At 36.3% G+C, this 26145-nt stretch overlaps 1 protein-coding gene across 1 annotated transcript in view; it reads left to right on the top strand.

The window, feature by feature from the left end:
* Window positions 1-5149: 5149 nt before the first annotated feature.
* LOC143612549 (cytochrome f-like) overlaps window positions 5150-26145 on the top strand; it is a 43314-nt gene continuing 22318 nt past the window's right edge. Inside the window, exon 1 of the mRNA XM_077086506.1 lies at window positions 5150-5939. Within this exon, the coding sequence (XP_076942621.1) occupies window positions 5150-5939 (790 nt within the window). The remainder of the gene's footprint in view (window positions 5940-26145) is intronic.

Raw genomic sequence — 26145 nt, 5'->3', positions numbered from 1 at the left:
TATTCAAAATTCAAATAAATGATTTTTCGTCGAACGACTATTCATCTATTGTATTTTCATGCAAATATGGAGCAATAAAACTATATGAAAAGATGTTGGTTCAATTCGATCTTATTTAAGAAGGAGTTCGAACACAGATGTAGGCTAAGTAAATCAACGGGCAGTCTTGGTCCTATTGAAATTGAAAATGCCAACGAAAGTCAAGATTCGAATATAAATGATACGGATAAAAACATTCAGAGTTGGAGTGGTCATGACAATTACAGTAATGTTGATCTTTCTTTTGGCGTCAAGGACATTCGGAATTTCATCTCTGATGATACTTTTTTAGTTAAAGAGAATAATGGGGACATTTATTCTATATATTTTGATATTGAAAATCAAATTTTTGAGATTGACAATGATCCTTCTTTTTGTAGTGAACTAGCAAGTTCTTTTTATCAGAATTCTAGTTATCTGAATAATGGATCTAAGAGTAAGAATACCGACAATGATCCTTCCATGAATGATCCTTCCATGAATGATACTCAATATACTTGGAATAATCACATGAATAGTTGCATTGACAGTTATCTTCAGTCTCAAATCTGTATTGATAGTTACACTGTAAGTGGTAGTGACAATTCCAGTCACAATTACATTTCTAGTTCCATTTGTGGTGAAAGTGGAAATAGTAGTCAAAACGCGGATGCCAGAACGAGTGATCAAATTATACGAGAAAGTTCTACTGATCTGGAAAGTTCTACTGATCTAGAAAGTTCTACTGATCTGGATGTAACTCAAAAATACAAGCATTTGTGGGTTCAATCCAAAAATTGTTATGGATTAAATTATAAGAAATTTTTTAAATCAAAAATGAATCTTTGTGAACAATGTGGATATCATTTGAAAATGAGTAGTTCAGATAGAATCGAACTTTCGATCGATCCGGGTACTTGGGAGCCTATGGATGAAGACATGGTCTCTCTGGATCCCATTGAATTTCATTCGGAGGAGGAGCCTTATAAAAATCGGATCGACTCTTATCAAAGAAAGACAGGATTAACCGAGGCTGTTCAAACAGGCATAGGGCAACTAGACAGTATTAACGTAGCAATTGCGGTTATGGATTTTCAGTTTATGGGGGGTAGTATGGGATCCGTAGTTGGGGAGAAAATTACCCGCTTGATTGAATACGCTACTAAAGAATTTCTACCTCTTATTATAGTGTGTGCTTCTGGAGGGGCACGCATGCAAGAAGGAAGTTTGAGCTTGATGCAAATGGCTAAAATCTCTTCTGCTTTATATGATTATCAATCCAATAAAAAGTTATTCTATGTACCAATCCTTACATCTCCTACTATCGGTGGGGTGACAGCTAGTTTTGGTATGTTGGGGGATATCATTATTGTTGAACCCAATGCCTACATTGCCTTTGCGGGTAAAAGAGTAATTGAACAAACATTGAATAAAACAGTACCCGGCGGTTCACAAGCGGCTGAGTATTTATTCCAGAAGGGCTTATTCGATTTAATCGTACCACGTAATCCTTTAAAAAGCGTTCTGAGTGAGTTATTTCAACTCCACACTTTCTTTCCTTTGAATCAAAATTAAAACATTCAGTTCAATTATTTTGAGCAAACAATAATTAGTTTATCGGAATCCAAGTAAAAATTAGACGAATGGGGTTTTCTTTGTTGACATAAGATCTAATTGTATAAAGAATCAAAAGTCACATCAAATTGAAAATCCGTCCCCTTTTCTATATTCATTATTATTTATCAACAAGATAAAAGATGAAATTCTTATTTTCGTAAAGTAAAAAAAAAAAGATCTTCTTCTCGTCATATATAATTCAAATCTATTAAATATAGAATTTTTTATCTTTCTATATCTTACGATAATCCTATTTTGACTAAGAATCCCTACTGGATGGGATTCTAACAAACCCTTTAATATAATTCAATATAAATAGATTCTAACTAAGTAGAATCTAATTCATTTTTAATAAGCTTTTTGCTTAATAAATGAAATTCGAAGACAAGAGCAAAAAATGAAGAAAAAAATATCTCATCCATATCCTTTCAAATCCTTCATGTAGAAAGATAAAAAACTACATTATATACTCACTTAGATAGATACTTATATCTATATAATAATAATAATTCTCAAATTATAATAAGTAAGATATCCTTATATATAATAAGATATCTTTATATTCTAAATTGATATTATAAATAATAAATTTAAAATCTAAATAATAATAACAGGTACAAATAGTCAATCGAGGTACCCATTCTATGACAACTCTTAACTTTCCCTCTATTTTGGTCCCTTTAGTAGGCCTAGTATTTCCGGCAATCGCAATGGCTTCTTTATTTCTTCATGTTCAAAAAAACAAGATTGTTTAGAGCCGATGGCACAAAATCTCATCTATTTTTTTTACGTTTGTATCATAACACAGATATCCTTTAGCAAAATATGGTATAAGCGGCTTCCGCCGAAAAATTCTTATGTCTCCAGAAAATGCTATATTTTAGCTATTTTCAAATAAACCCGAATCGGCGGATGGCTGAGCTGTAAAGCCGGTCTATCTATATGTATGTGGCTATCTTTAGTGAGTGATACGAAGGGTATGTTATTAGTTTAGATCTAACCAATTTAATGAATTACTCCTAAAGGTTCACATCAAACTAGTTCAAACTAGTGCTAGTTGATGCGAGTTACTTCGGAAACAAACAGACTAAAGTCAAATTCATTTGGGGTATTCTCTCAATTCCAAAAAAGCAACGGGATCAAGTATGAGTTGTCGATCAGAACATATATGGATAGAACCTATAAAGGGGGCTCGAAAAATAAGTAATTTATGCTGGGCTATTATCCTTTTTTTAGGTTCATTAGGATTCTTGTTGGTTGGAACCTCGAGTTATCTTGGTAGAAATTTGATATCTTTCTTTCCGTCTCAGCAAATCGTTTTTTTTCCACAAGGAATTGTGATGTCTTTCTATGGGATCGCGGGTCTTTTTATTAGCTCATATTTGTGGTGCACAATTTCGTGGAATGTAGGTAGTGGTTATGATCGACTTGATATAAAAGACGGAATACTGTGTATCTTTCGTTGGGTATTTCCTGGAAAAAATCGTCGGGTCTTCCTCCGATTTCTTATAAAAGATATTCAATCCGTCAGAATAGAAGTTAAAGAGGGTATTTATGCTCGGCGTGTCCTTTATATGGATATAAGAGGCCAGGGAGCCATTCCATTGACTCGTACTGATGAGAATTTTACTCCACGGGAAATGGAACAAAAAGCTGCGGAATTGGCCTATTTCTTGCGTGTACCAATTGAAGTATTTTAATTTGAAGTTATTTTACCGAGAAATGAATGCTTTCTCAGCAGGAGGGCAAAAATGCAAGAATCCTCTTTTTCTAGAACATAACTTAATTGATGTTTCTTCAGAACATTCATTCGAGTTAAAGCAGACTATATGGAACAAGTTTAAAAAAAAACTCTTTGGGGTATCTTTTATATGTATCGATATATACACAACTCAATTAAATAAAAAATGAATAAAAAAATCGAAATATCTCATAATAAACCATTTCGAAATAAGGAAATATCCCACCTTTTGACTTGCTTTTTACTTGTTGGAATTGAGACTTTATATTCAGATAGATAATATCTTGTCATTTTTTCGACGCTTCTTTTTGTGCTCCTTAATGACCAAAAAATTGGATCTCTTATAATGATAACTAGCCAATTTCTTTCTGTCGTTTTTTGCCACCCTTTTTTCATTTCACAAGATTCTTCAGAAAATTCCCTCAATTCTTCTATCCCTGACTACTCATAGTCAGTTAAATTTTTTAGAAATCTTAGCTATTTTTATCTAATGATAGAAAAGGAGTTCTTTCGTATCAAAATATTAAAAATATTTATATTCATTATTGAAATTGAATATTGAATATTAGATTGAATTTTCGGGGCATTCATCGAAAGGAGATATGTGCTTCGAATTTTACTTTCGAATTTTACTATAGGGAAACAATACTTTTTTATTCTTTATTATTTATTCATTCGATTTTTTCGTCTATTTCTGTCTTTTTTTCTAGATTCAAGGCCTAAGAAATCACAAATCAAAAATAGTGAATAGATTCATAGGTTCGATAACTTGTAATAGAACTGATGCGTGAGAGAAATATTAGATTACATAGAGTCGACGAATGAGATGGGTTCATTAACAATTCACAGATGAAAAAATGGCAAAAAAGAAAGCATTCACTCCTCTTTTATATCTTGCATCTATAGTATTTTTGCCCTGGTGGATTTCTCTCTTATTTCAAAAAAGTCTGGAATCGTGGGTTACTTATTGGTGGAATCCTAGTCAATCCGAAACTTTTTTGAATGATATTGAAGAAAAGAGTATTTTAGAAAAATTCATAGAATTAAAGGAACTCCTCTTCTTAGAAGAAATGATCAAGGAATACTCGGAGACACATCAACAAAACCTTCGTATAGGAATTCACAAAGAAACAATCCAATTAATCAAGATACACAATGAGGGTCGTATTCATACGATTTTGCACTTCTCGACAAATATAATATGTTTCATTATTCTAAGTGGTTATTCTATTTTGGGTAATAAAGAACTTGTTATTCTTAACTCTTGGGCTCAGGAATTCCTATATAACTTAAGTGACACAATAAAAGCTTTTTCTCTTCTTTTATTAACCGATTTATGTATTGGATTTCATTCGCCCCATGGTTGGGAATTGATGATTGGCTTTGTCTACAAGGATTTTGGATTTGTTCATAATGATCAAATTATATCTGGCCTTGTTTCAACTTTTCCAGTCATTCTAGATACAATTTTCAAATATTGGATTTTCCGGTATTTAAATCGCGTATCTCCGTCACTTGTAGTGATTTATCATTCAATGAATGACTAAAAAATAGTCTACTTAATCCAATTATAATGTTTCTTACTTTGCAGTTGTACATAAGCAAAACATTGAAAATTGCTTTCTATTTCTACCCATCCCGGAGATTCATCCTATATTCCTATATATTAATCGAGTCAAATTATTCCAGTAAATAACAGAATCGTGGATAGGAAACTCCATTAGTGACCTACCCCAATTTATTGTAGAAATTTTCGGGATCAATGATTGGACCATGCAAAATAGAAATAATTTTTCTTGGATAAAGGAACAGATTACTCGATCTATTTCCGTATCGCTCATGATATATATAATAACTCGTACACCCATTTCAAATGCATATCCCATTTTTGCACAGCAGGGTTATGAAAATCCACGAGAAGCGACTGGACGTATTGTATGCGCCAATTGCCATTTAGCTAATAAACCGGTGGATATTGAGGTTCCGCAAGCGATACTTCCCGATACTGTATTTGAAGCAGTTGTTCGAATTCCTTATGATACGCAACTGAAACAAGTTCTTGCTAATGGTAAAAAAGGGGCTTTGAATGTAGGGGCTGTTCTTATTTTACCAGAGGGTTTTGAATTAGCACCTCCCGATCGTATTTCCCCCGAGATAAAAGAAAAGATGGGTAATCTGTCTTTTCAGAGCTATCGCCCCAATCAAAAAAATATTCTTGTCATAGGCCCTGTTCCTGGTCAGAAATATAGTGAAATGACCTTTCTTATTCTTTCCCCGGACCCCGCTACTAAGAAAGACGTTCACTTCTTAAAATATCCTATCTACGTAGGTGGAAACAGGGGAAGGGGCCAGATTTATCCTGACGGGAGCAAAAGTAACAATACAGTTTATAATGCTACAGCATCAGGTATAGTAAGCAAAATCCTACGAAAAGAAAAGGGGGGATACGAAATAACCATAGCGGATGCATCGGATGGACGTCAAGTGGTTGATATTATCCCTCTGGGGCCAGAACTTCTTGTTTCAGAAGGCGAATCTATCAAATTGGATCAACCGTTGACAAGTAATCTATCACATTAACCGACTTTACCGAGTTCTTAAAACATTTAATTTACAAGGTGCTACCGAAGATGCTATTTTCTTACATCTGTTTCCGTTTTCACTTGCAGGTAAAGCAGCTACTTGGCTTGACAAGAGCCACCTGGCACGTTCACCACTTGGGAAGCACTACGTTCTGCATTTATCAAGAGATACTTCCCACCGGCTAAAGCGGCTATTCTTCGCGATCAGATTCACTCGTTTCACATGGAACCGGGGGAGAAATATTTTCATGCTTGGGAGCGTTTTCAGAGCTTTCTGTCTAGATGCTCACAGGATGGTCTCACAACATTGGCTCTCGTGGAAAAATTTTACAATGGGTTGAACTACGAAACCAAAGTTCGGTTCGACACGGCCGCGGGAGGAAGTCTACTGGCTAGGAAGAATGTCGCCGAATGTAACGAGATGTTTGAGATCTTCGCGCAACTGGATCTTGCCAAAGAGCCACATCGCGGGAACTCCACTCCCGTCAGCAGTACATCAGGTTAATCTGGATACTAGTATGGCTGCTGCTTTGGAATCACTGATTAGAGAGGTTAAGGAACTGAAGGCCAAGGTGGACATGTGTGAGTTTTGTAGAGGTGAACATGGTACTTTGGATTGTCCGGTGATGAATCAACAGGTCGATTTCATTGCTGGTCAGACTAGGTTTCCCAACAATTACAACAACAATAATCAGAATTGTAACACTTACAAGACCCCGAATTAGAATAATACTAATTGGCGTCTGTCGGGTGCACCACCCGGGTTTCAAAATTCTTATGCTCCAGGACAAGGTCAGTATTTCAGTAATAATAACACCGATGGTACTAATGTTCAAAATAAAGTGCAGGATTCGAACGGTGGACTGGGGCGTTTGGAAGAGATGATGAAGCTAATCTTGGAGAGAGATCAAGTTACACAGAAAAAGTTATCCGTACACGATTTGCTCTTCAAGAATCAACAATCTTCCATTCTCGATATTGCTAGTCGTTTAGAAGAAAGGCCCCCAGGTCAGTTTTCGGGTATCCCTCAAACTAATCCGGCTGATCAATTGAACGCCATCTCCACTCGTAGTGGTAGGGTTTTTGGTCCGGAGGTAGTTAGTAGAGAAATTCGGGAAGATAAGAACGATGAGTTGATAGATGAGGAAATAGAGGTAGAGGCTCCAGGTAAGTCCCAAAATAGTACAACACCAATCACAGAGCCGCAAGTTAAGAAAAACACCGATAAGAAGTCGTTTAGAGTCCGGCCACCACGGCAGACCATTGACCTAGCCTATGTCCCGTATCCCGCTCGTCTAAAAATTCGAAAGTATACTAAAGATTACGGGCATTTTCTTAATATACTTAGCCAATAGAATGTCAGCCTTCCATTCGTAGAAGTCCTTCAGCATATGCCTAAGTATGCCAAATTTTTGAAAGACCTTCTTAAAAGAAAGGATAAGTTGGAGGAGCTTTCGACTGTGCCCCTAAATGGAGAGTGTTCGGCCGTAGTTCTCAATAAAGTACCGGAGAAATTACCCGACCCCGGTGTTTTTACCATTCCATGCCTTTTCGAAAGTGATACGACGTGTCAAGCATTAGCCTATCTAGAAGCTAGTATAAACCTTATGCCATATTCTTTGTATGAAAAGCTAGACCTATGAGAGCTCACCCCTACTCGTATGACGTTTTCTTTAGCCGATCGTTCTGTTATGTATCCGAGGGGTGTTGTGGAGAATTTGCTCGTTAAGGTAGATAATTTGGTTTTCCCCGTAAATTTTGTTGTTTTAGATATGGAGGCCGACGAGAGAGTTCCTATCATTTTAGGTCATCCATTCTTACGTACTTCTAGGGAGGTCATTGATGTGTTTGAAGGTAAGATTACTCTTAGAGACGGTGATGATAGTGCCACCTGTTTGGCTAAGTCCATGAGACATCCGAGTGGTCAAGACGGTCTCATTGATCCATGTCACCCAGTTTACTCGATAGAATCATTTATATCTGGCGTGGATCCTAGTCTTGATTGTTCCCGTTCTGTAAGTTTAAGTGTGGGGAAGGAGCGAAAGGTTTCTAGTTCTCGGAAAATGATGAAGTGTGTTGGAGAAAGAGGTGGTGGTAAGTGAAAGTTTGAGATGTTTCGTGGTGTTAAAAAAAAGAATACCAAGATTGACGAATGGTCGGATCGTGATTCGGTATCTTTAAGGGCATTGGAGTTCTACCAAGGTGGAGGAAGCTCCACTCGGTCCGCCACGTGATTCGCATAGCATGGGTTCTTGAGTGAAAACTCAAGTGTAGAGTTTGTAGATTTTTCTTTATTTTAATTTCTACTTTCTTAGTTTCTTTGAGTCATCGAGTCGCTAACGTAGTCTTTGGTAGTTTTTCTTTGTTTTAATGTTTTTGAGTTTTGCTAGGTAAAAGAGAGATTGTATGGGCTAGAGAGACGATCCCCAAGGAAGAATTTAATGAAAAAAACAAGCGTGGGGATGGAGTAGCAGTCGAGCCGTATACTTTATATATATTTATTTGCTGCTAATTATTTATGTGTTATTTGTCGATTGATATGAAACACTTTAATTGCATAATATCTATCATTATGATAAGATACATTTTTAGATATGTTTGTTTTGTTTTGCCGCTTACGTTCGTTTGTGAGAGAAGGAGTTACTATTTGTTGAGCACGTTCGTAGTTTGAAGGCATTCATGGAAGAAGACTTTGGCATCATGTTCGATTTGCATATTACCAGCTAAGTCTTTTTCATTATCTAGCTTGTTAACTTTTTATTTTGCTTTTGTTTTTAATTCTTAGATTTTTAGAGTTTTGTAGTCCGACTTTATTTTATTTTGGTTTTAAGTCATCCTTATCCTTGCATTGAGGACAATGCAAAATTTAAGTGTGGGGATAGGATATTTGAGTCGTAGTTTAAATGAAGTTTATGTTTAACTTTAAAAAAAATTGAAAAAAAAATTGAAAAATGTTTTAAAAATGTCCCTCGAATTTAGTTTTTTTTATTTATTTATTTTTTTTTGCGTTAAAGTAGGAGATGATGATATTTATCGGGAAATTGGTTTTCCAACTACTAATAATATGAGATAAATAAAAGAAAACACACTTAACTTGGGATGTGTCGGTAGGCTCAGCCTTGAAAATGAAAGGGCAATTTGATAAAATGGTTAAAACAGAAATCTTTTGTGGGTAAAGCGTTTTGTCCGTGGAAGATAAGAAATGAAATATCGGGCCATACTCAAGCCTCAATTATTGGTATGAAAAGTGGAAATATTGTAAGGCCCCGTTACCGGTGCCCTACTTTGGAAGTTGGATTTACACATAAACATGGTTCATATTATCAGAGTTAATAAAAAAACATTCGCGGAATATTAAAACATTCAACCATTATATAACATAACCATCCTTTCTTGCCTTAACAGGCATTCAAATTATTTAAACATAAAACATTGTCTTTAAAATAACATAACATAACACTTCGTTGAGATGCCAGTGTTCTCAAGTCCATGCCATGTGCTTCCCCTCAAGCAAGTTGCCTCATTCTACTCACCTGCGTGCATACTAAAAGTCAGCTACGCTGAGTGAGTTCTAATTAATCATATAACATACAATCTGCTCTCATACTTGCACACGTGCCCGAAGGGGTGTACATTAATCATACTTACTCTTCATATATAACTATCCATCCTATTTAAAGAGCCTTCCGCCCTATAACCTCACATATATTATAAGGGTCTGGTCCCTAACATCATAGATATTATAAAGGGTCTGGTCCCTAACATCACAGATATTATTAGGGTATGGTCCCTACCATCATAGATATTATTAGGGTCTGGTCCCTACCATCCCAGATATTATTAGGGTCTGGTCCCTATGTTTCATGCAACTGTACCATACCTGTTCTTACATACTCTCCTTGACAATACGTGCAGTCTCCGAAGAGCGTTCACGTACCATCAACATTTCATACGTACATTATGCAAACATCATATATATTCATACATACATCATATCTTACATCATACATATCAATCATATCTTTAACTACCACCTGACGGTACATGCAATATCCGAAGATTGTTCACGCACCGTCAAGCAATCATCATACATAATTCATACAAGGCATACACTTACCACTTAAGGTAAGTGTATTGACTATCACATCGAGTATGCAGATAGCCCCGAAAAACATAACAAGGAAGTGGGGCTAGAAACTCACCTGAACTCGGTTACGTTCACCGTTAATCGTTATTCTCTTCTTGAGCTGTGCACGACTAATTGTATAATAATTATACGTATCAATAAGCTATCACTACACATATCGTCTTTCTAGTTTAATTATTACCCTCAACGAACGGGGGTCCGGGAGAAGCGCCCCTGGCAGCGGGGTCTAGGGCCGGCAGGCCCTAGCAGGGTCCAAGGGGCAGAGCCTCTGGCTGGGGTCGAGCTGAGGCACATTTTCATTAACTATCTTATCACATTTTTCATTAACATTTTGAATCGTTAATTAACTTTCTACTTAAAAGTTCAAGGGCTTCTTCGTAATTAAATCATTCTTTTCTAAGTCCAGGGACCATTCTGTTAAACTTCTAGGTCGCTACTTATCCTTAACGAATTGACTTGTCATGACGAACAGGTTATTGTAACGAATTGAACCCTCTAACGAACTGGACCCTTAACGAATCAGTCCATAGCGAACCAGTTTATGTAACGAATTGGACCTTCCAATTCGTTATCTTTTAACTATAGCGAATCAAGGGTAATTCGCTATCTTTTCCCTTAACGAACTGAAGCTAGTTCGTTATATTCCCTCAGACGAATCAGCTAGCGAATTACTTCTAATTATTTAGTTACCTCTTAGCGAACTAGGGTTAGGTCAGGGAATGTCAGAACATTCCCTAACATCATATACCTCGTATTAACTTTTCCGGCGCCGCCGCCGGAAGGCAGCCGGAAAAACGCGGATTCGCCGGAAAAACGAGTTTTTAACTCGTTTTTCACCGTTTTTCGTCCCGTTCGACCCAGATCTGAGCTAGGTTGACCCCTAAGCTCATCATAGGCTCGGTTTATACCCGATTCTACCCGGATATCGTCACTTAAACGGTTTAACGGTGTCGGCTCGTCGTTTCATGACTATATCTAACGGTTTAAGCTCATACAATATCATACTATATTTACCATAGGTCGGAATCGGTTCTTCTTTTTTCTTTCGGCTAGAGAGAGAGAGACAATAGAGAGAGAGAGAGCTTAAGTGTGTGTTCTGGATTGTCTTATCACATTTTCATTAACATTTTGAATCGTTAAACAAGTAATAAAAACTAGACTTAAGACTCAACTACACAAAACACCGGCAAGTGAACCGGTCAATTGTACGAAAGCTAAGTAAGTCCGGAATATCGAACCAACATGACTCTATAAATTACGTTAATTAACTAATTAGACTTGACTTACGACACGAGAATTTATTATTAATGTTTGAAGGGGGTTTTTAAACTAATATTAAACTAAGAAAGCAAATAAACAAGTAAAAAGAAATTAGAAATTAAACACAAGATCGAAACCAATCAGAGAAGGAATCTACCCAGGTAAGAATTCCATGCATCAACAATCATCAAGCAATGGACAAATAACATGATTATGGAAACTGATTTCTACATGTATTCATCTAACAAACCCTAAAGGACCCTTGACTGAATCAAACGACATCCCAAAGAATGATTATTAGATTATTAAGCAATCAGTAATATTGATTTCCTCACGGTTATCAAATAGAGTTAATTAATATTATCTAAAGCAAGCAATCTCTCGAAACACTAAACCCTAGATAACTTGATATGTTAAACACGACATCATGAACAAGGATCAACACACTAAGCAAGAATATTGTCACTATCTATCCTAGCATGCGATTGACCATGAAACATGAACAACTCCTAACCTTAAAGCTATTGGAATTTAGCAGAACATTCAAAACCCTAACCAACTATCAACTAGCTTCTATGATCTAATGGACCCATTCAATCACAATAATCAAAACACCAAGTAATGATTAAACATAAACCCTAAATCTAAAGAACACAATCAAGAGATATAAGATCTATGTGAAGCAATAGTTAATAATCAATCAAGATAATAAACATTCATATGCATCATGAAATCAAAATCAAGTCATGCCTTCGCGAAACGCGACGCCCTCCAAGGAGGGCAACGAATTTTTGTTTATTATTTCTTGTTATTTGTTGCCAAATCTTGATATTTATCTTCCTTGAACTCCAAGTAATGCTTACAACCTTCTAGACCTTGCTTCTCCAAGCCACCATATACATGAAAACAAATCAAAACGCTAATTGGAACAATCATGTAATCTTTAACGAGCAAAACGTACTTAAACTTCGCATGAAAAGATAGAAAGAATTAAGTAAAACATGCAAGACACCAAAAGAGTTAAAACATGATAAATATATTAAACTTGACTTAAAACCTTAAATAATAAAAGATAAACGAAACTCGAACTAAAACGAACTCAAAATATTAAAGAAACATAACTTTACACGAGATTCGAGATGTATAAATAAATGTATATCAAATATCCCCACACTTGCTCTTTTTCGTCCCTGAAAAAGTCTTATGCAGTTGGATCAGAATCGGAAAATAAGGTCTTAAAAACATATGGGTTAATTTTTAAAGCTTAGAAAAACGCAAAAACCGCTATCACCGATATTGTTGTCCACTTAAACCCATGCCTTAATCTTTACCGAGACAAATATGATCCGACAATAATAATACTCAGTGGTTAACACAATTAAGACCCACTTATTTTAAGCTTTTACCGGACCAGACCACCCCAACTTGACTTAAACCTCAAATTTAGCAGATTTAAAACTTTTTTTGCTCTATTTTTTTTCATGAATAGTTAAGACGATCAACTGTATTGTTTATCCACCTAAGCTTAAGCATCAAAGTCTACCAAACAGCCATTAGATACGATTAAGGTTCAATTAATTAATAGCTAGTGTTCCCAAAAACATGACATACCCCCGTTATCAAGCAACACTCCAAATCCATCACCATTGGTGAGCATGCAAAATTTCATCTATAGGGCTTACATGTAGCGTGTCCCTAGTGGTTCGTTTCTTAATGGTAATGAGACGCGAGCAAGGGGACCCCACATGGCTAACAGCGTGGATGATCAAGTCTGTAGTGAATTTGTACTTTTGTACTCTTGTGATCATGTTTATAGACTTATAAGGGTTTGCTCTTATTGGCTTAATTTTAAATATCCACAACCCCACTTAGTAATTGTGAATACCCAGATGATTAGATTACATACAGACCCATGGTCTCCGAACCCGAAGCATCCCATCAATACAGGATTTAAGGTTATAAAGCCATACGCCAATGAGGTGTAAAACACTAAACTAGCAGTTTAAGATTTATATCACAGGCTACACGGTATACTCTAACGTTAAACCTACCCAAGCATCATATGATAACCTATTCAGATTTTTAAAATTCATAATATTTCCACTTTTCATACCAATAATTGAGGATTGAGTATGGCCCGACGTTTCATTACTTATCTTCCACAGACAAAACGCTTTACCCACAAAAGATTTCCGTTTGAACCATTTTATCAAATTTGCCCTTTCATTTTCAAGGCTGAGCCAACCGACACATCCCAAGTTAAGTGCGTTTTCTTTTATTTATCTCAATTTATTAGTACTATGAAAAACCAATTTCCCGATAAATATCATCATCTCCCACTTTAACGCAAAAAACTAGCTTCAAGGGACATTTTTAAAACATTTTTCAATTTTTTTTCAAAAATTTTTAAAATTTTTATTTTTTTCTCTTTTTTTTTTTTAAATTTAAACTCGATTTAAACTACGACTCAAATATCCTATCCCCACACTTAAATTTTGCATTGTCCTCAATGCAAGGATAAGGACGACTTAAAACAAAAATAAAATAATATTAGACTACAAAAACTAAAACTCTAAAAATTAAAAAAACAAAATAAAAAGTTAATATTCTAGGTAATGGAAAAGACTTAGCTGGTAATATGCGAATGAAACATGATGCTAGAGTCTTCTTCCATGAATGCCCTCCAACTACGAACGTGCTCAGCAATTAGTAACACTTTTTCTCACGAACGTAAGCGGCCAAACAAAACAAACAAACATATCTAAAAATGTATCTTATCGTAATGATAGATATTAAGCAATTAAAGTATTTCACCAATAAATATATAAAATATAATAATCAGGAGCAAATAAATAAGCATGAAGTATACGGCTCCACTGCTCCATCCCCACACTTGTCTTTTTCAATAAATTTTCCTTGGGGATCGTCATTCTAGCGCATTGAGTCTTCAAACTAGCAAAACAAAGTCGAACTACAAAAACTACGTTAGCGACTCAAAGTAAAAGAAAATAAAAAAAACTAAAATAAAATGTACAAACTGTACACTTGAGTTTTCACTCAAGAAACCATGCTATGCAAATCACGTGGCGGACCGAGTGGAGCTTCCTCCACCTCGGTAGAACTCCAATGCCCTTAAAGATACCAAATCACGATCTGACCAGTCGTCAATCTTGGTCTTCTTCTTTCTAACAACAAGAACCTTCTCAATCTTTCGCTTACCACCACCTTTTTCTCCCACATGCTTCACCATTTCCCGAGAATTAGAAACCGCTCGTTCCTACCCCACACTTAAACTTACAGAACGGGAATCGTCAAGACTAGGGCCCATGCCCGAGATAACTGATTCTATCGAGTAAACTGGGTGACATGGATCAATAAGACCTTCTTGACCACTCGGATGTCTCTTGGACTTAGCCAAATAGGTGGGACTATCATCACCGGCTCTAAGAGTGATCTTACCTTCAAACACGTCAATGATTGCCCTAGAAGTACGTAAGAACGGACTACCTAAAATGATTGGAACTCTCTCGTCGGCCTCCATATCTAAAACAACAAAATCTACGGGGAAAACCAAATTATCTACCTTAACGAGAAAATTCTCTACGACACCCCTCGGATACTTAACGGAACGATCGACTAAAGACAACGTCATACGAGTAGGGGTGAGCTCTACTAGGTCTAACTTTTCATATAAAGAATATGTCATGAGGTTTATTGTGACAATCGTCAATTTCAGGTTAACTCCGTTAACTCAACTCCGTCAATTCAAACTTTAGATCACTGAATCTATAACGCACACCTCATTACATTTAAACCAGGGTTTAAATGACGCTTGAAACTTACTAAATGTGTAGTCTTTCGGGATTTGCACCGAAACGCAAACGAGTTGACGCAAACGATTGGTGAATTAACGAAAAACGCCAAAACAATAATTATGTGATAATTATGTGTTAGGCTTATGTGTTATGTGATAACATTGTTATAAACGTTAACTCAATGTGCTAGAACTAGTTAATTAAGCTAGAAAAGTAACATTTGAAAGTGGAGGGACCTAGATGTAACATGATTGTTATTAAATAATATTAAACTAAAACCCTAGCCTCTCTTTCTCTCCCTCATAACCGACGGCCAGCCCCCCCCCCTTGTCTCCCTGGCGATCGGATCACATACACACATATCCTTTGATTTTTGATCTTGTCTTTCGCAATTGAAGCATCCTACATCCGTTTCTAGCCATCTTCTACCTTCCTCTTGCTTGTATTGGTGTTTTTGAAGGTATAATTATAAACCCTATGTCCGATTTTCATATGTATATGGGTTCATATGTTTTATCTTGATTTGATGATGGATTGATTGTGATATGATAACTAGAATTGGTGTTATTACATGTTAATCATTGTGTCTTTGATTTTGAGTTCAAACAAAACCCTAAGCATGTATGTAATGTGTAATTGATGTGCATGGATAATGATTATAGTGTCTAGAATGTCATATGAACGGATTGTGGTCTATAGATGGTTAATATGTTGAGTTTGGATACAAACAGTTTCTAGACAGATTGTGTTGTTGATGTTCAATTGACTGTTACGGGGTGTAAATGTGAAAATTGGTTGAGATTATTGATACTACAGTAAACTAGGTTGAGTCTAGTTTTTAAAGAATATAAATTTGCAATTTTTGGACGTGTAAAAGTTAACCTTTATGATTTTACAAAAACGTTGTGCAAAGCTGAGTTGTTAGACCTGCTGTTAGGTTGTTTTGTAAATATTATATCTAATGAACTACGAGACCAATTGGGTTGGTTCCACTTCTGGAAGTTGACTTATTGAGTTAGGAACCTAACCCAAGTGGTCTTGCATTTTTTGGATTTTTCATTTAACGGGAATTTCAAATAACATTCTGTTGCGCATGAATTTGACTGTTATGAGCTTGCTGTAGTGTTTTGATCATTATGAGAAATCTATGTGGAATAAAAATAAAATAAAATATGTTCTCGAAACCTAACACATGCATGCTTTAGTGATGATTTTTGGTAAATTAATTAAGATGCTATGATTGGTGGAATAGTACAATCTTTCAAGTAGAATTTCTGTCTCGGTGAAAGTAGCTGCTGAATTTTGTGAAAATGCATGAAACATGATAATTGCTAGTTAATTGTTATGTTTTGACCAATTTGCCCCTGCGGGGAATACTTGTTAAATAGTTGTCGTGTTTTGACCAAATTGCCCTTGCGGGGAATAATTGCTAGTTAATTGTTATGTGTGACCAAATTGCCCTTACGGGGAGTAATTGCTAGTGATGTACATTATTAATACATGACACGTAAATAATTGCTCACACACGTATTGTATCACAAATGTACTCGTTAAGTCACACACGATTCACAAACAAACACGAAACGTATCTTGTGATTAGGAATTATGTGCCGGGTCTAGAGACTCGATATTAGTTCCGATACTTAGAAAATCTCCTTGTTGTTTTAGAACGCTAGAGAGAGTTTTCTGTGACGCGCATCACTTGGTGATTTATTTTGGGAATTCTTCGCAAACAGTGAGTTTCACTTACCCCTTTAAACTGTTTTAAACGCTTTTCACTTGGGGGAGATAACATACTCCGATAAACGCATTTAAGATTTTGTTAATATAGATTATATATCACTTGTAAAGACTAAGTGGCAAACGCGTTAATTAAAGTCCTTCATTCACATCGAACCGTTTAATATTGGATAATAGCGAGTCATTGTTGAGTAGTACTACTGGGTTTGACAAACCCCACCCAACGCTAAACTCGACTGGAGTTCGAGTGGGTGTAATCTTGGCTAAACACATACCATGGTCGGGATAGACCTGGTGGCAAGGCAAATGATAAACAGTCAGCTTCGGTGTCGAACACTTAGTAATACTTGTTTTATAGGCTAGCTACCTATAGATATATAATTGACATAACACTATCTGGTAACGCAAAACGCTGAACGCAAAACGCTAAACGCAAAACGCTGAACGCAAACGCTAAACGCTTTATTTTATTTAAACTTGTGAACTCACCAACCTTGTGTTGACACTTTTAGTATGTTATTCTCAGGTAGCCGAGGCGGGCGCGCGGTATAGGATCATGCATTGCTTGAAACACTTTTAATTATGCAAACTTATTTTAAACTGTTATCATTGGGTTTTAAGTCGTCCTGCGTGACGCAACATTGGTTTCTATGGTTTTACGCTTCCGCATTTAATTACTCGTAAACGTTTTCATGGTTTTAAAACTTTGTTTTATGGTTTGATTATAACTAATGAATCCGATCCTGTTAGTTCACACCCTCTGACGGTAAAACTCCGTTAGTGGATTTTGAGGGTGTGACATTTATGCTAGCTCCTAGATCGGCTAATGCTTGACATGTCGTATCACTTCCGAAAAGGCATGGAATGGTAAAAACACCTGGGTCGGGAAATTTCTCCGGTACTTTATTGAGCACTACTGCGGAACACTCTCCATTTAAGGGCACAATCGACAACTCCTACAACTTATCCTTTCTTTTAAGAAGATCTTTCAAAATTTTGGCGTACTTAAGCATATGCTGAAGGACTTCGACGAACGGGAGATTGACATTCTATTGGCTAAATATATTAAGAAAATGCCCATAATCTTTTGAATACTTTTGATTCTTTAGACGAGCGGGATACGGGACACAGGCTAGGTCAATGGTATGTGGTGGTGGCCGGGCTCCAACCAGCTTCTTATCGGTATTTTTCTTCACTTGCGGCTCTATGATTGGTGTTGTACTATGTGACTTACCTGGAGCCTCTACTCTATCTCCTCATCTGTCAACTCATCGTCCCTATCTTTCCTAATTTCTCTACTAACTACCTCCGAACCAAAAACCCTACAACTACGAGTGGAGATGGCGTTCAATTGAGCAGCCGGATTAGTTTGAGGGATACCCGAAAACTGACCTGGGGGCCTTTCTTCTAAACGACGAGCAATATCACCAACAGTCCTTTGAATATCGAGAATAGAAGATTGTTGATTCTTGAAGAGCAAATCGTGTTCGACTAATTATAAGAGTTTTGAAATCCGGGTGGTGCACCCGACGGACGCCAATTAGCATTATTCTGATTCGGGTTCTTGTAAGTGTTCCAATTCTGATTATTGTTATTGTAATTGTTGGGAAACCTGTTCTGACCAGCAAAAAGTCGACCTGTTGATTCATCACCGGGCACTCCAACGTACCATGTCCACCCCTACAAAACTCACATCTGTCCACCTTGGCCTTCAGCTCCTTAACCTCTCTAGTCAGTGATTAGAAAGCGGCAACCACACTAGTATCCAGATTAACCTGGTGTACACCTCGAGCGGATGATGATGTACTGCTGACGGGAGTGGAATTCCTGCGATGTGGGTCTTTGGCAAGGTCCGATTGAGCGAAACTCTCAAACATCTCATTACATTCGGCGACATTCTTCCTAGCCAGTAGACTTTCTCCCGCGGCCATGTCGAACCGAACTTGGGTTTCGTAGTTCAACCCATTGAAAAATTTTTCCACGAGAGCCCATGGTGTGAGACCATTCTTTGAGCATCGAGACAGCTAGCTCTGAAAATGCTCCCAAGCATGACAATATTGCTCCCCCGGTTCCATGTGAAACGAGTGAATCTGATCGTGAAGAATGGTTGCTTTGGCCGGTGGGAAGTATCTCTTGATAAATGCAGAACGTAGTGCTTCCCAAGTGGTGAACGTGCCAGGTGGTTGCGTGTCGAACCAAGTAGCTGCTTTACCTGCAAGTGAAAACAGAAACAGATGTAAGAAAATAGCATCTTCGGTAGCACCTTGTAAATTAAAAGTTTTAAGAACACGGTAAAGTCGGTTAATGTGAGCCGGTGCATCCTCGACATCACGCCCCGTGAACTGATTAGTTTGAACAATGTTGTTCATGACGTATGTTGGAATTTGCCACGAGTTGGGATTGTTGATTGCGGGAACGACGATGCATGACTGGTTTTCGGTTAAGCCATCGAAGGCTTGAGCAGCAATTGTTCTATCGTCGGCCATTTGATCTTGATTTCTCGGACTTTCAGGCGGTGAACTGGGTGGTGACGAATTTGGTGTAAAAGTAGCTTCTAACGGTGGTTTTTCTACTGACGAGCTAGCTTCGGTTTTCGACGGGGAAAATTCTAGATTCTCCAGCGGTGGTCCTTGCGAACGAAGATGTGGCATAAACCTTAAAGACGCAACGGACTAAGTGAGTAGACTAAAAATAAAAATTAAAAACTATATTAAACTAAAATTTAATTAGACTCCTACGACTCAAAAGAAAATAAAACAAATAGCAAGTATATATAAAATAATTCCAATTAACGCAATTGCCAAGAGTCCCCGGCATCGGCGCCAAAAAATTGATGTGCTAGAAACAGTCAATAAAATATTAACTAAATTAAACAAGTAATAAAAACTCAACTACACAAAACACCGGCAAGTGAACCAGTCAATTGTACCAAAGCTAAGTAAACCCGGAATATCGGACCCACATGACTCTATAAATTACGTTAATTAACTAATTAGACTCGACTTACAACACGACTATGTATTATTAATGTTTAAAGGGGGGTTTTAAACTAATATTAAACTAAGAGAGCAAATAAACAAGTAAACAAGAAATAAGAAATTAAACACAAGATCGAAATCAATCAGAGAAGGAATTTACCCAGGTAAGAATCCCATGCATCAACAATCATCAAGCAATGGACAAATAACATGATTATGGAAACTGATTTCTAAATGCATTCATCTAACAAACCCTAAAGGACCCTTGACTGAATCAAACGAAATCCCAAAGAATGATTATTATATTATTAAGAAATCAGTAATATTGATTTCCTCACGGTTATCAAATAGGGTTAATTTATAGTATCTAAAGCAAGTAATCTCACGAAACACTAAACCCTAGATAACTTGATATGTTAACGCACTAAGCAAGAATACTGTCACTATCTATCCTAGCATGCGATTGACCAAGACACATGAATAACTCCTCACCTTATAGCTATTGGAATTTAGCAGAACATTCAAAACCCTAACCAACTATCAACTAGCTTCTATGATCTAATGGGCCCATTCAATCACAATAATCAAAACACAAAGTAATGATTAAACATAAACCCTAAATCTAAAGAACACAATCAAGAGATATAAGATCTATGTGAAGCAATAGTTAATAATCAATCAAGATAATAAACATTCATATGCATCATGAAAGCAAAATCAAGTCTTTTACTATTAAAATAATGAAACCATAATCAAATCAATTGTCCAATGCAAGAATCATGCATTAAACATGTTCATCAAACCTAGGTAGACATGAAGTCTAGCCTAGGATAGTCACAAAGATAAATAACTAAACCATAGAACAAGGAGAAACATCATGAAAGATAATGAACAAGAACAAAGATAAATAACGAGAAAACCCGTCTTAATCGACCCTTGAACACTTGTATGAAAGCTTGATGATCCTCCTTGATTACTAGCCTCAAAACCTTCACAAACCTTTGGAAAATTGGCTGCAATAATGCTTGGCTCGGCTGGGTTTTGCAAGGGATGTTTATATAAGCGATAACCGGGCTTGGGCTTGCAAAATCGGCTGACCAGAAGACCTAGGCGTCGTGCGGCCCCACCCTAAATATGCCTTCGCGCAGCGCAGCGTGGTCCATGGATGGGCTACGGATTTTTGTTGTTAATTCTTGTTATTTGTTTCCAAATCTTGATATTATTCTTCCTTGAACTCCAAGTAATGCTTAGAACCTTCTAGACCTTGCTTCCCTTGCTTCTCCAAGCCACCATATACATGAAAACAAATCGAAACGCTAAGTGGAACAATCATGTAATCATTAACGAGCAAAACGTACTTAAACTTCGCATGAAAAGATAGAAAGAATTAAGTAAACATGCAAGACACCAAAAGAGTTAAAACACGATAAATATATTAAACTTGACTAAAAACCTTAAATAATAAAAGATAAACGAAACTCGAACTAAAACGAACTCAAAATATTAAAGAAACATAACTTTACACGGGATTCGAGATGTATAAAGAAATGTATATCAGGCTTCTTCGTAATTAAATCATTCTTTTCTAAGTCCAGGGACCATTCTGTAATTCTGTTAAACTTCTAGTTCACTACTTATCCTTAACGAATTGACTTGTCATGACGAACTGGTTCTTGTAACGAATTGAACCCTCTAACGAACTGGACCTTTAACGAATCAGTCCATAGCGAACAAGTCTATGTAACGAATTGGACCTTCCAATTCGTTATTTTTTAACGATAGCGAATCAAGGGTAATTCGCTATCTTTTCTCTTAACGAACTGAAGCTAGTTCGTTATATTCCCTCAGACGAATCAGCTAGCGAATTACTTCTAATTCGTTAGTTAAATCTTAGAGAACTAGGGTTAGGTCAGGGAATGTCAGAACATTCCCTGATATCATATACCTCGTATTAACTTTTCCGACGCCGCCTTTCCGCCGCCGGAAAACCTTGGATTCGCCGAAAAACGAGTTTTCGTCCCGTTCGACCCAGATCTGATCTAGGGTGACCCCTAAGCTCATCATATGCTCGGTTTATACCCGATTCCACCCAGATCTCGTGACTTAAACGGTTTAACGGTGTCGGCTTGTCGTTTCATGACTATATCTAACGGTTTAAGCTCATATAATATCATACTATCATTACCTTAGGTCGGAATCGGTTATTCTTCTATCTTTCGGCTAGCAAGAGAGACTAGAGAGAGAGAGAGAGAGAGAGAGAGAGAGAGAGCTTAAGTGTGTGTTTTGGATGGTGTATGTGATATGTGTAAAATGAGGGATTTAATGGTGATTATGGTTTATATATTTAGGGATCATAGGCTTAAGCCCATGGTCTTTCCTTCTTTATTTCATACCCAAGTCCATAACCCATATCCATTTAACTCAACACTAGCCCAACTCATATTCTAGTTATCTAAACCAATAACGACCCACTATAAAATAGACGAAATTTATTATATTATTATAACCAAAAGCAGGATGTTACAAATATTATGAGTTTTAAAATCTGAATACGTTATCATATGATGCTTGGGAAGGTTTAACGTTAGAGTATGCCATGTATCCTGTGATATAAATCTTAAACTGTTAGTTTAGTGTTTTACACCTCATTGGCGTATGGTTTTATAACCTTAAATCCTGTATTGATGGGATGCTTCGGGTCCGGAGACCATGGGTCTGTATGCAATCTATTCATCTGGGTATTCACAATTCTTAAGTGGGGTTGTGGATATTTAAAATTAAGCCAAAAAGAGCAAACCCTTATAAGTCTATAAACATGATCACAAAATTACAAAAGTACAAATTCACTACAGACTTGATCATCCACGCTATTAGCCATGTGGGTTCCCCTTGCTCGCGTCTCATTACCATTAAGAAACGGACCACAAGGGACACACTACATGTAGGCCCTACAGATGAAATTTTGCATGCTCACCTATGGTGATGGTTCGGGGTATTGCTTAATAACGGGGGTATGTCATGTTGTGGGGAACACTAGTTATTAATTAATTGAACCTTAATCGTATCTAATGGCTGCTTGGTAGAACTTGTTGCTTAAGTTTAGGTGATAAACAATACCCTTGATCGTCTTAAATATTCATGAAAAAAGAGCAACAAAAGTTTTAATTCTGCTAATTTTGAGGTTTAAGTCAATTTGGAGTGGTCTGGTCCGGTAAAAGCTGAAAATAAGCGGGTCTTAATTGTGTAAACCACTGAGTACTATTATTGTCGGATCTTATTTGTCCCGGTAAAGATTAAGGCATGGGTTTAAGTGGACAACAATATCGGTGATCGCGGTTTTTGCGTTTTTCTAAGCATTAAAAACTTAACTTATATGTTTGTTAGACTGTAATTTTCCGATTCTGATCCAACTGCATCATAGTTTTTCACGGACGAAAAAAGTGTAAGTGTGGGGATATTTGATATACATCTATTTATACATCTCGAATACCTTGTAAAGCTTTGTTTATTTAATGTTTTGAGTTCAGTTTAGTTTATGTTTCGTTTATCTTTTATTATTTAAGGTTTTGAGTCAAGTATTTAATATGTGTCATGTTTTAACTCTTTTGGTGTCTTGCATGTTAAGCTTTAATTCTTTCTATCATTTTATGCGAAGTTTGAAGTTCGTTTTGTTCGTTGATGATTACATGATTACTTCACTAATGTTTTGTTATGTTTTCATGTATATGGTGGCTTGGAGAAGCAAGGGAACCAAGGTCTAGAAGGTTCAAAGCATTACTTGGAGTTCAAGGAAGATAAATATCAAGATTTGGCAACAAATAACAAGAAATAATAAACAAAAATTCATTGCCAACCTTGGAGGGCGCCGCGTTTCGCTAAGGCATGTCCAGGGCGGCGGCGCCTAGGGCTCCCTGGTCACTCGTTTTTGCAAGTCCATGCCCGTTACTCGCTTATATAAACATCTCTTGCAAACCTAGCCGATTTTAAGCTTATTTCCAGCTGATTTTGAGAGCAAAACCAAGGGTTTTAAGGAGTCTTGGAGCTAGGAATCAAGGACGATCAAGAAGGCTTTCGCGGAGTTGTTAGAGGATCAATTGCAAAGGGTTTTATCGCTCTAACTTTCGTTCCTTGTTCATTACTTGTCATGTCTTTCCTCTTTGTTTTTAATACTTGTTTAGGATTGTTTTTAATATTGATTCTAGGCTAGACTTCATATCTACCTAGGTTTGATGAACATGTTTGATGCATGATTATTGCTTTGGACAATTGATTTGATTATGGTTTCGTTATTTTAATAGTAAAAGACTTGATTTTTTTTCATGATGCATATGAGTGTTTATTATCTTGATTGATTGTTAATTTTAGCTTCACATAGATATTTAATCTTTTGATTGTGTTCTTTAGATTTAGGGTTTATGTTTAATCATTACTTGGTGTTTTGGTTATTGTGATTGAATGGGCCCATTAGATCATAGAAGCTTGTTGATAGTTGGTTAGGATTTTGACTGTTCTGCTAAATTCCAATAGCTGTAAGGTGAGGAGTTGTTCATGTGTCTTGGTCAATCGCATGCTAGGATAGAGAGTGACAATATTCTTGCTTAGTGTGTTGATCCTTGTTCATGATGTCGTGATAATATTATCAAGTTATCGAGGGTTTAGTGTTTCGTAAGATTGCTTGCTTTAGATACTATTAATTAAACCTATTTGATAATCGTGAGTAAATCAATATAACTTATTGCTTAATAATATAATAATCATTCTTTGGGATGTCGTTTGATTCATTTAGAAATCAGTTTCCATATCATATTATTTGTCCATTGCCTGATGATTTTTGTGGCATGGGATTCTTACCTAGGTAGATTCCTTCTCTATTTGATTTCGATCTCGTGATTAATTGCTTGTTTTCTAGTTTACTTGTTTATTTGCTTTCTTAGTTTAATAATAGTGTAAAAACCCCCTTTAAACATTAATAATAAATAGTCGTGTCGTAAGTCGAGTCTAATTAGTTAATTCACGTAATTTATAGAGTCCTGTGGGTTCGATATTCCGGACTTACTTAGCTTTAGTACAATTGACCGGTTCACTTGCCGATGTTTTGTGTAGTTGAGTCATAAATCTAGTTTTTATTATTTGTTTAGTTTAGTTAATATTTAATTGACTGTTTTCACCACATCACCCATCTTGGACTATGAGGTCCATTATGGCCCAAAATGGCCTAAAACCAAAACCCAAATTACTTGTGCATCTTCTTTTACAAAAAAAATATATCCTAATACATTTTTCTCTAGTAAAAGAAATACAACTAATATACTTATTAATATTAACCAATATGAAATAAATAAATAGATTACAAACCCAAATAAATAAATATTACAACCAAATTGAAAAACCGAATAAATCACAACACAAACACCCATCCAAACACAAGTTGATGGCTAGGTTATGAATTTGCAAATACACATCCAAATATTCAAGGAATACAAATCCAAAATGGTTCCCCTTTTATTTGTTAAGACTTTTGGCCAAGGTTAAGCTAACCGAAAATTTCGGGTTTTGTCCAAACAAAATAACCAATCATCCAAATGACTTAATTTTTCAATATTACCACATGCATGTAAATAATAATCTTGAAAAACCAAGGGGTAACCACAAGCCCTAAAACTTTCAGCCATCTGGTGAACCACACCATAAAACCCGAAAATGTTTAGATCTATTGAATCATGTATTCGTATAAGCGGCTCTTGATGCCATTGCTGGGTTTTAAAAAGATTATCAAAGTCATATAACCTTATTTATATGAAAAACACATCGGATAAAATATTTTAAATCTTGTTATTTAGGTGAATATAAAAACCAATTTTACATGCAAAACCCAAAAACCATATCCATATACGAAACTACATGCTATCAAAACAAACATAGGGTGTTTTAGCATACTACCTTCAAGATGCTAAGAAAAATGAAGAGGATGAAGATATGAATAACTAGTCTTCAAGATAGAAGATCCTCAAACTTGTATACCCTCAAGCCACCAACAAACACCCGTGTAATGCTAGGATATACACTAAAAAAAATTCTTTTGTCTCCTCTATGTTGGCTGAAATTAGGAGAGGGGAGAAGAGAGAGTTTTGTTTACTTGTGTGGACGCTTCAAGGGTTGTAACCAATGCACCACCTATTCAACCAATGAACCCTTGTGCATGTTCTTGAAATAAATAAAGTAATAAAGATATTAGAGAGATGGTGGA

The sequence above is a fragment of the Bidens hawaiensis genome, unplaced genomic scaffold, assembly GCF_021521415.1.
Source record: "Bidens hawaiensis isolate Kalapana, Puna unplaced genomic scaffold, B.hawaiensis_p1.1 tig00034750_1, whole genome shotgun sequence".
NCBI classification, from domain to species: domain Eukaryota; kingdom Viridiplantae; phylum Streptophyta; class Magnoliopsida; order Asterales; family Asteraceae; genus Bidens; species Bidens hawaiensis.
This window is presented reverse-complemented; position numbering and strand designations above follow the sequence as displayed.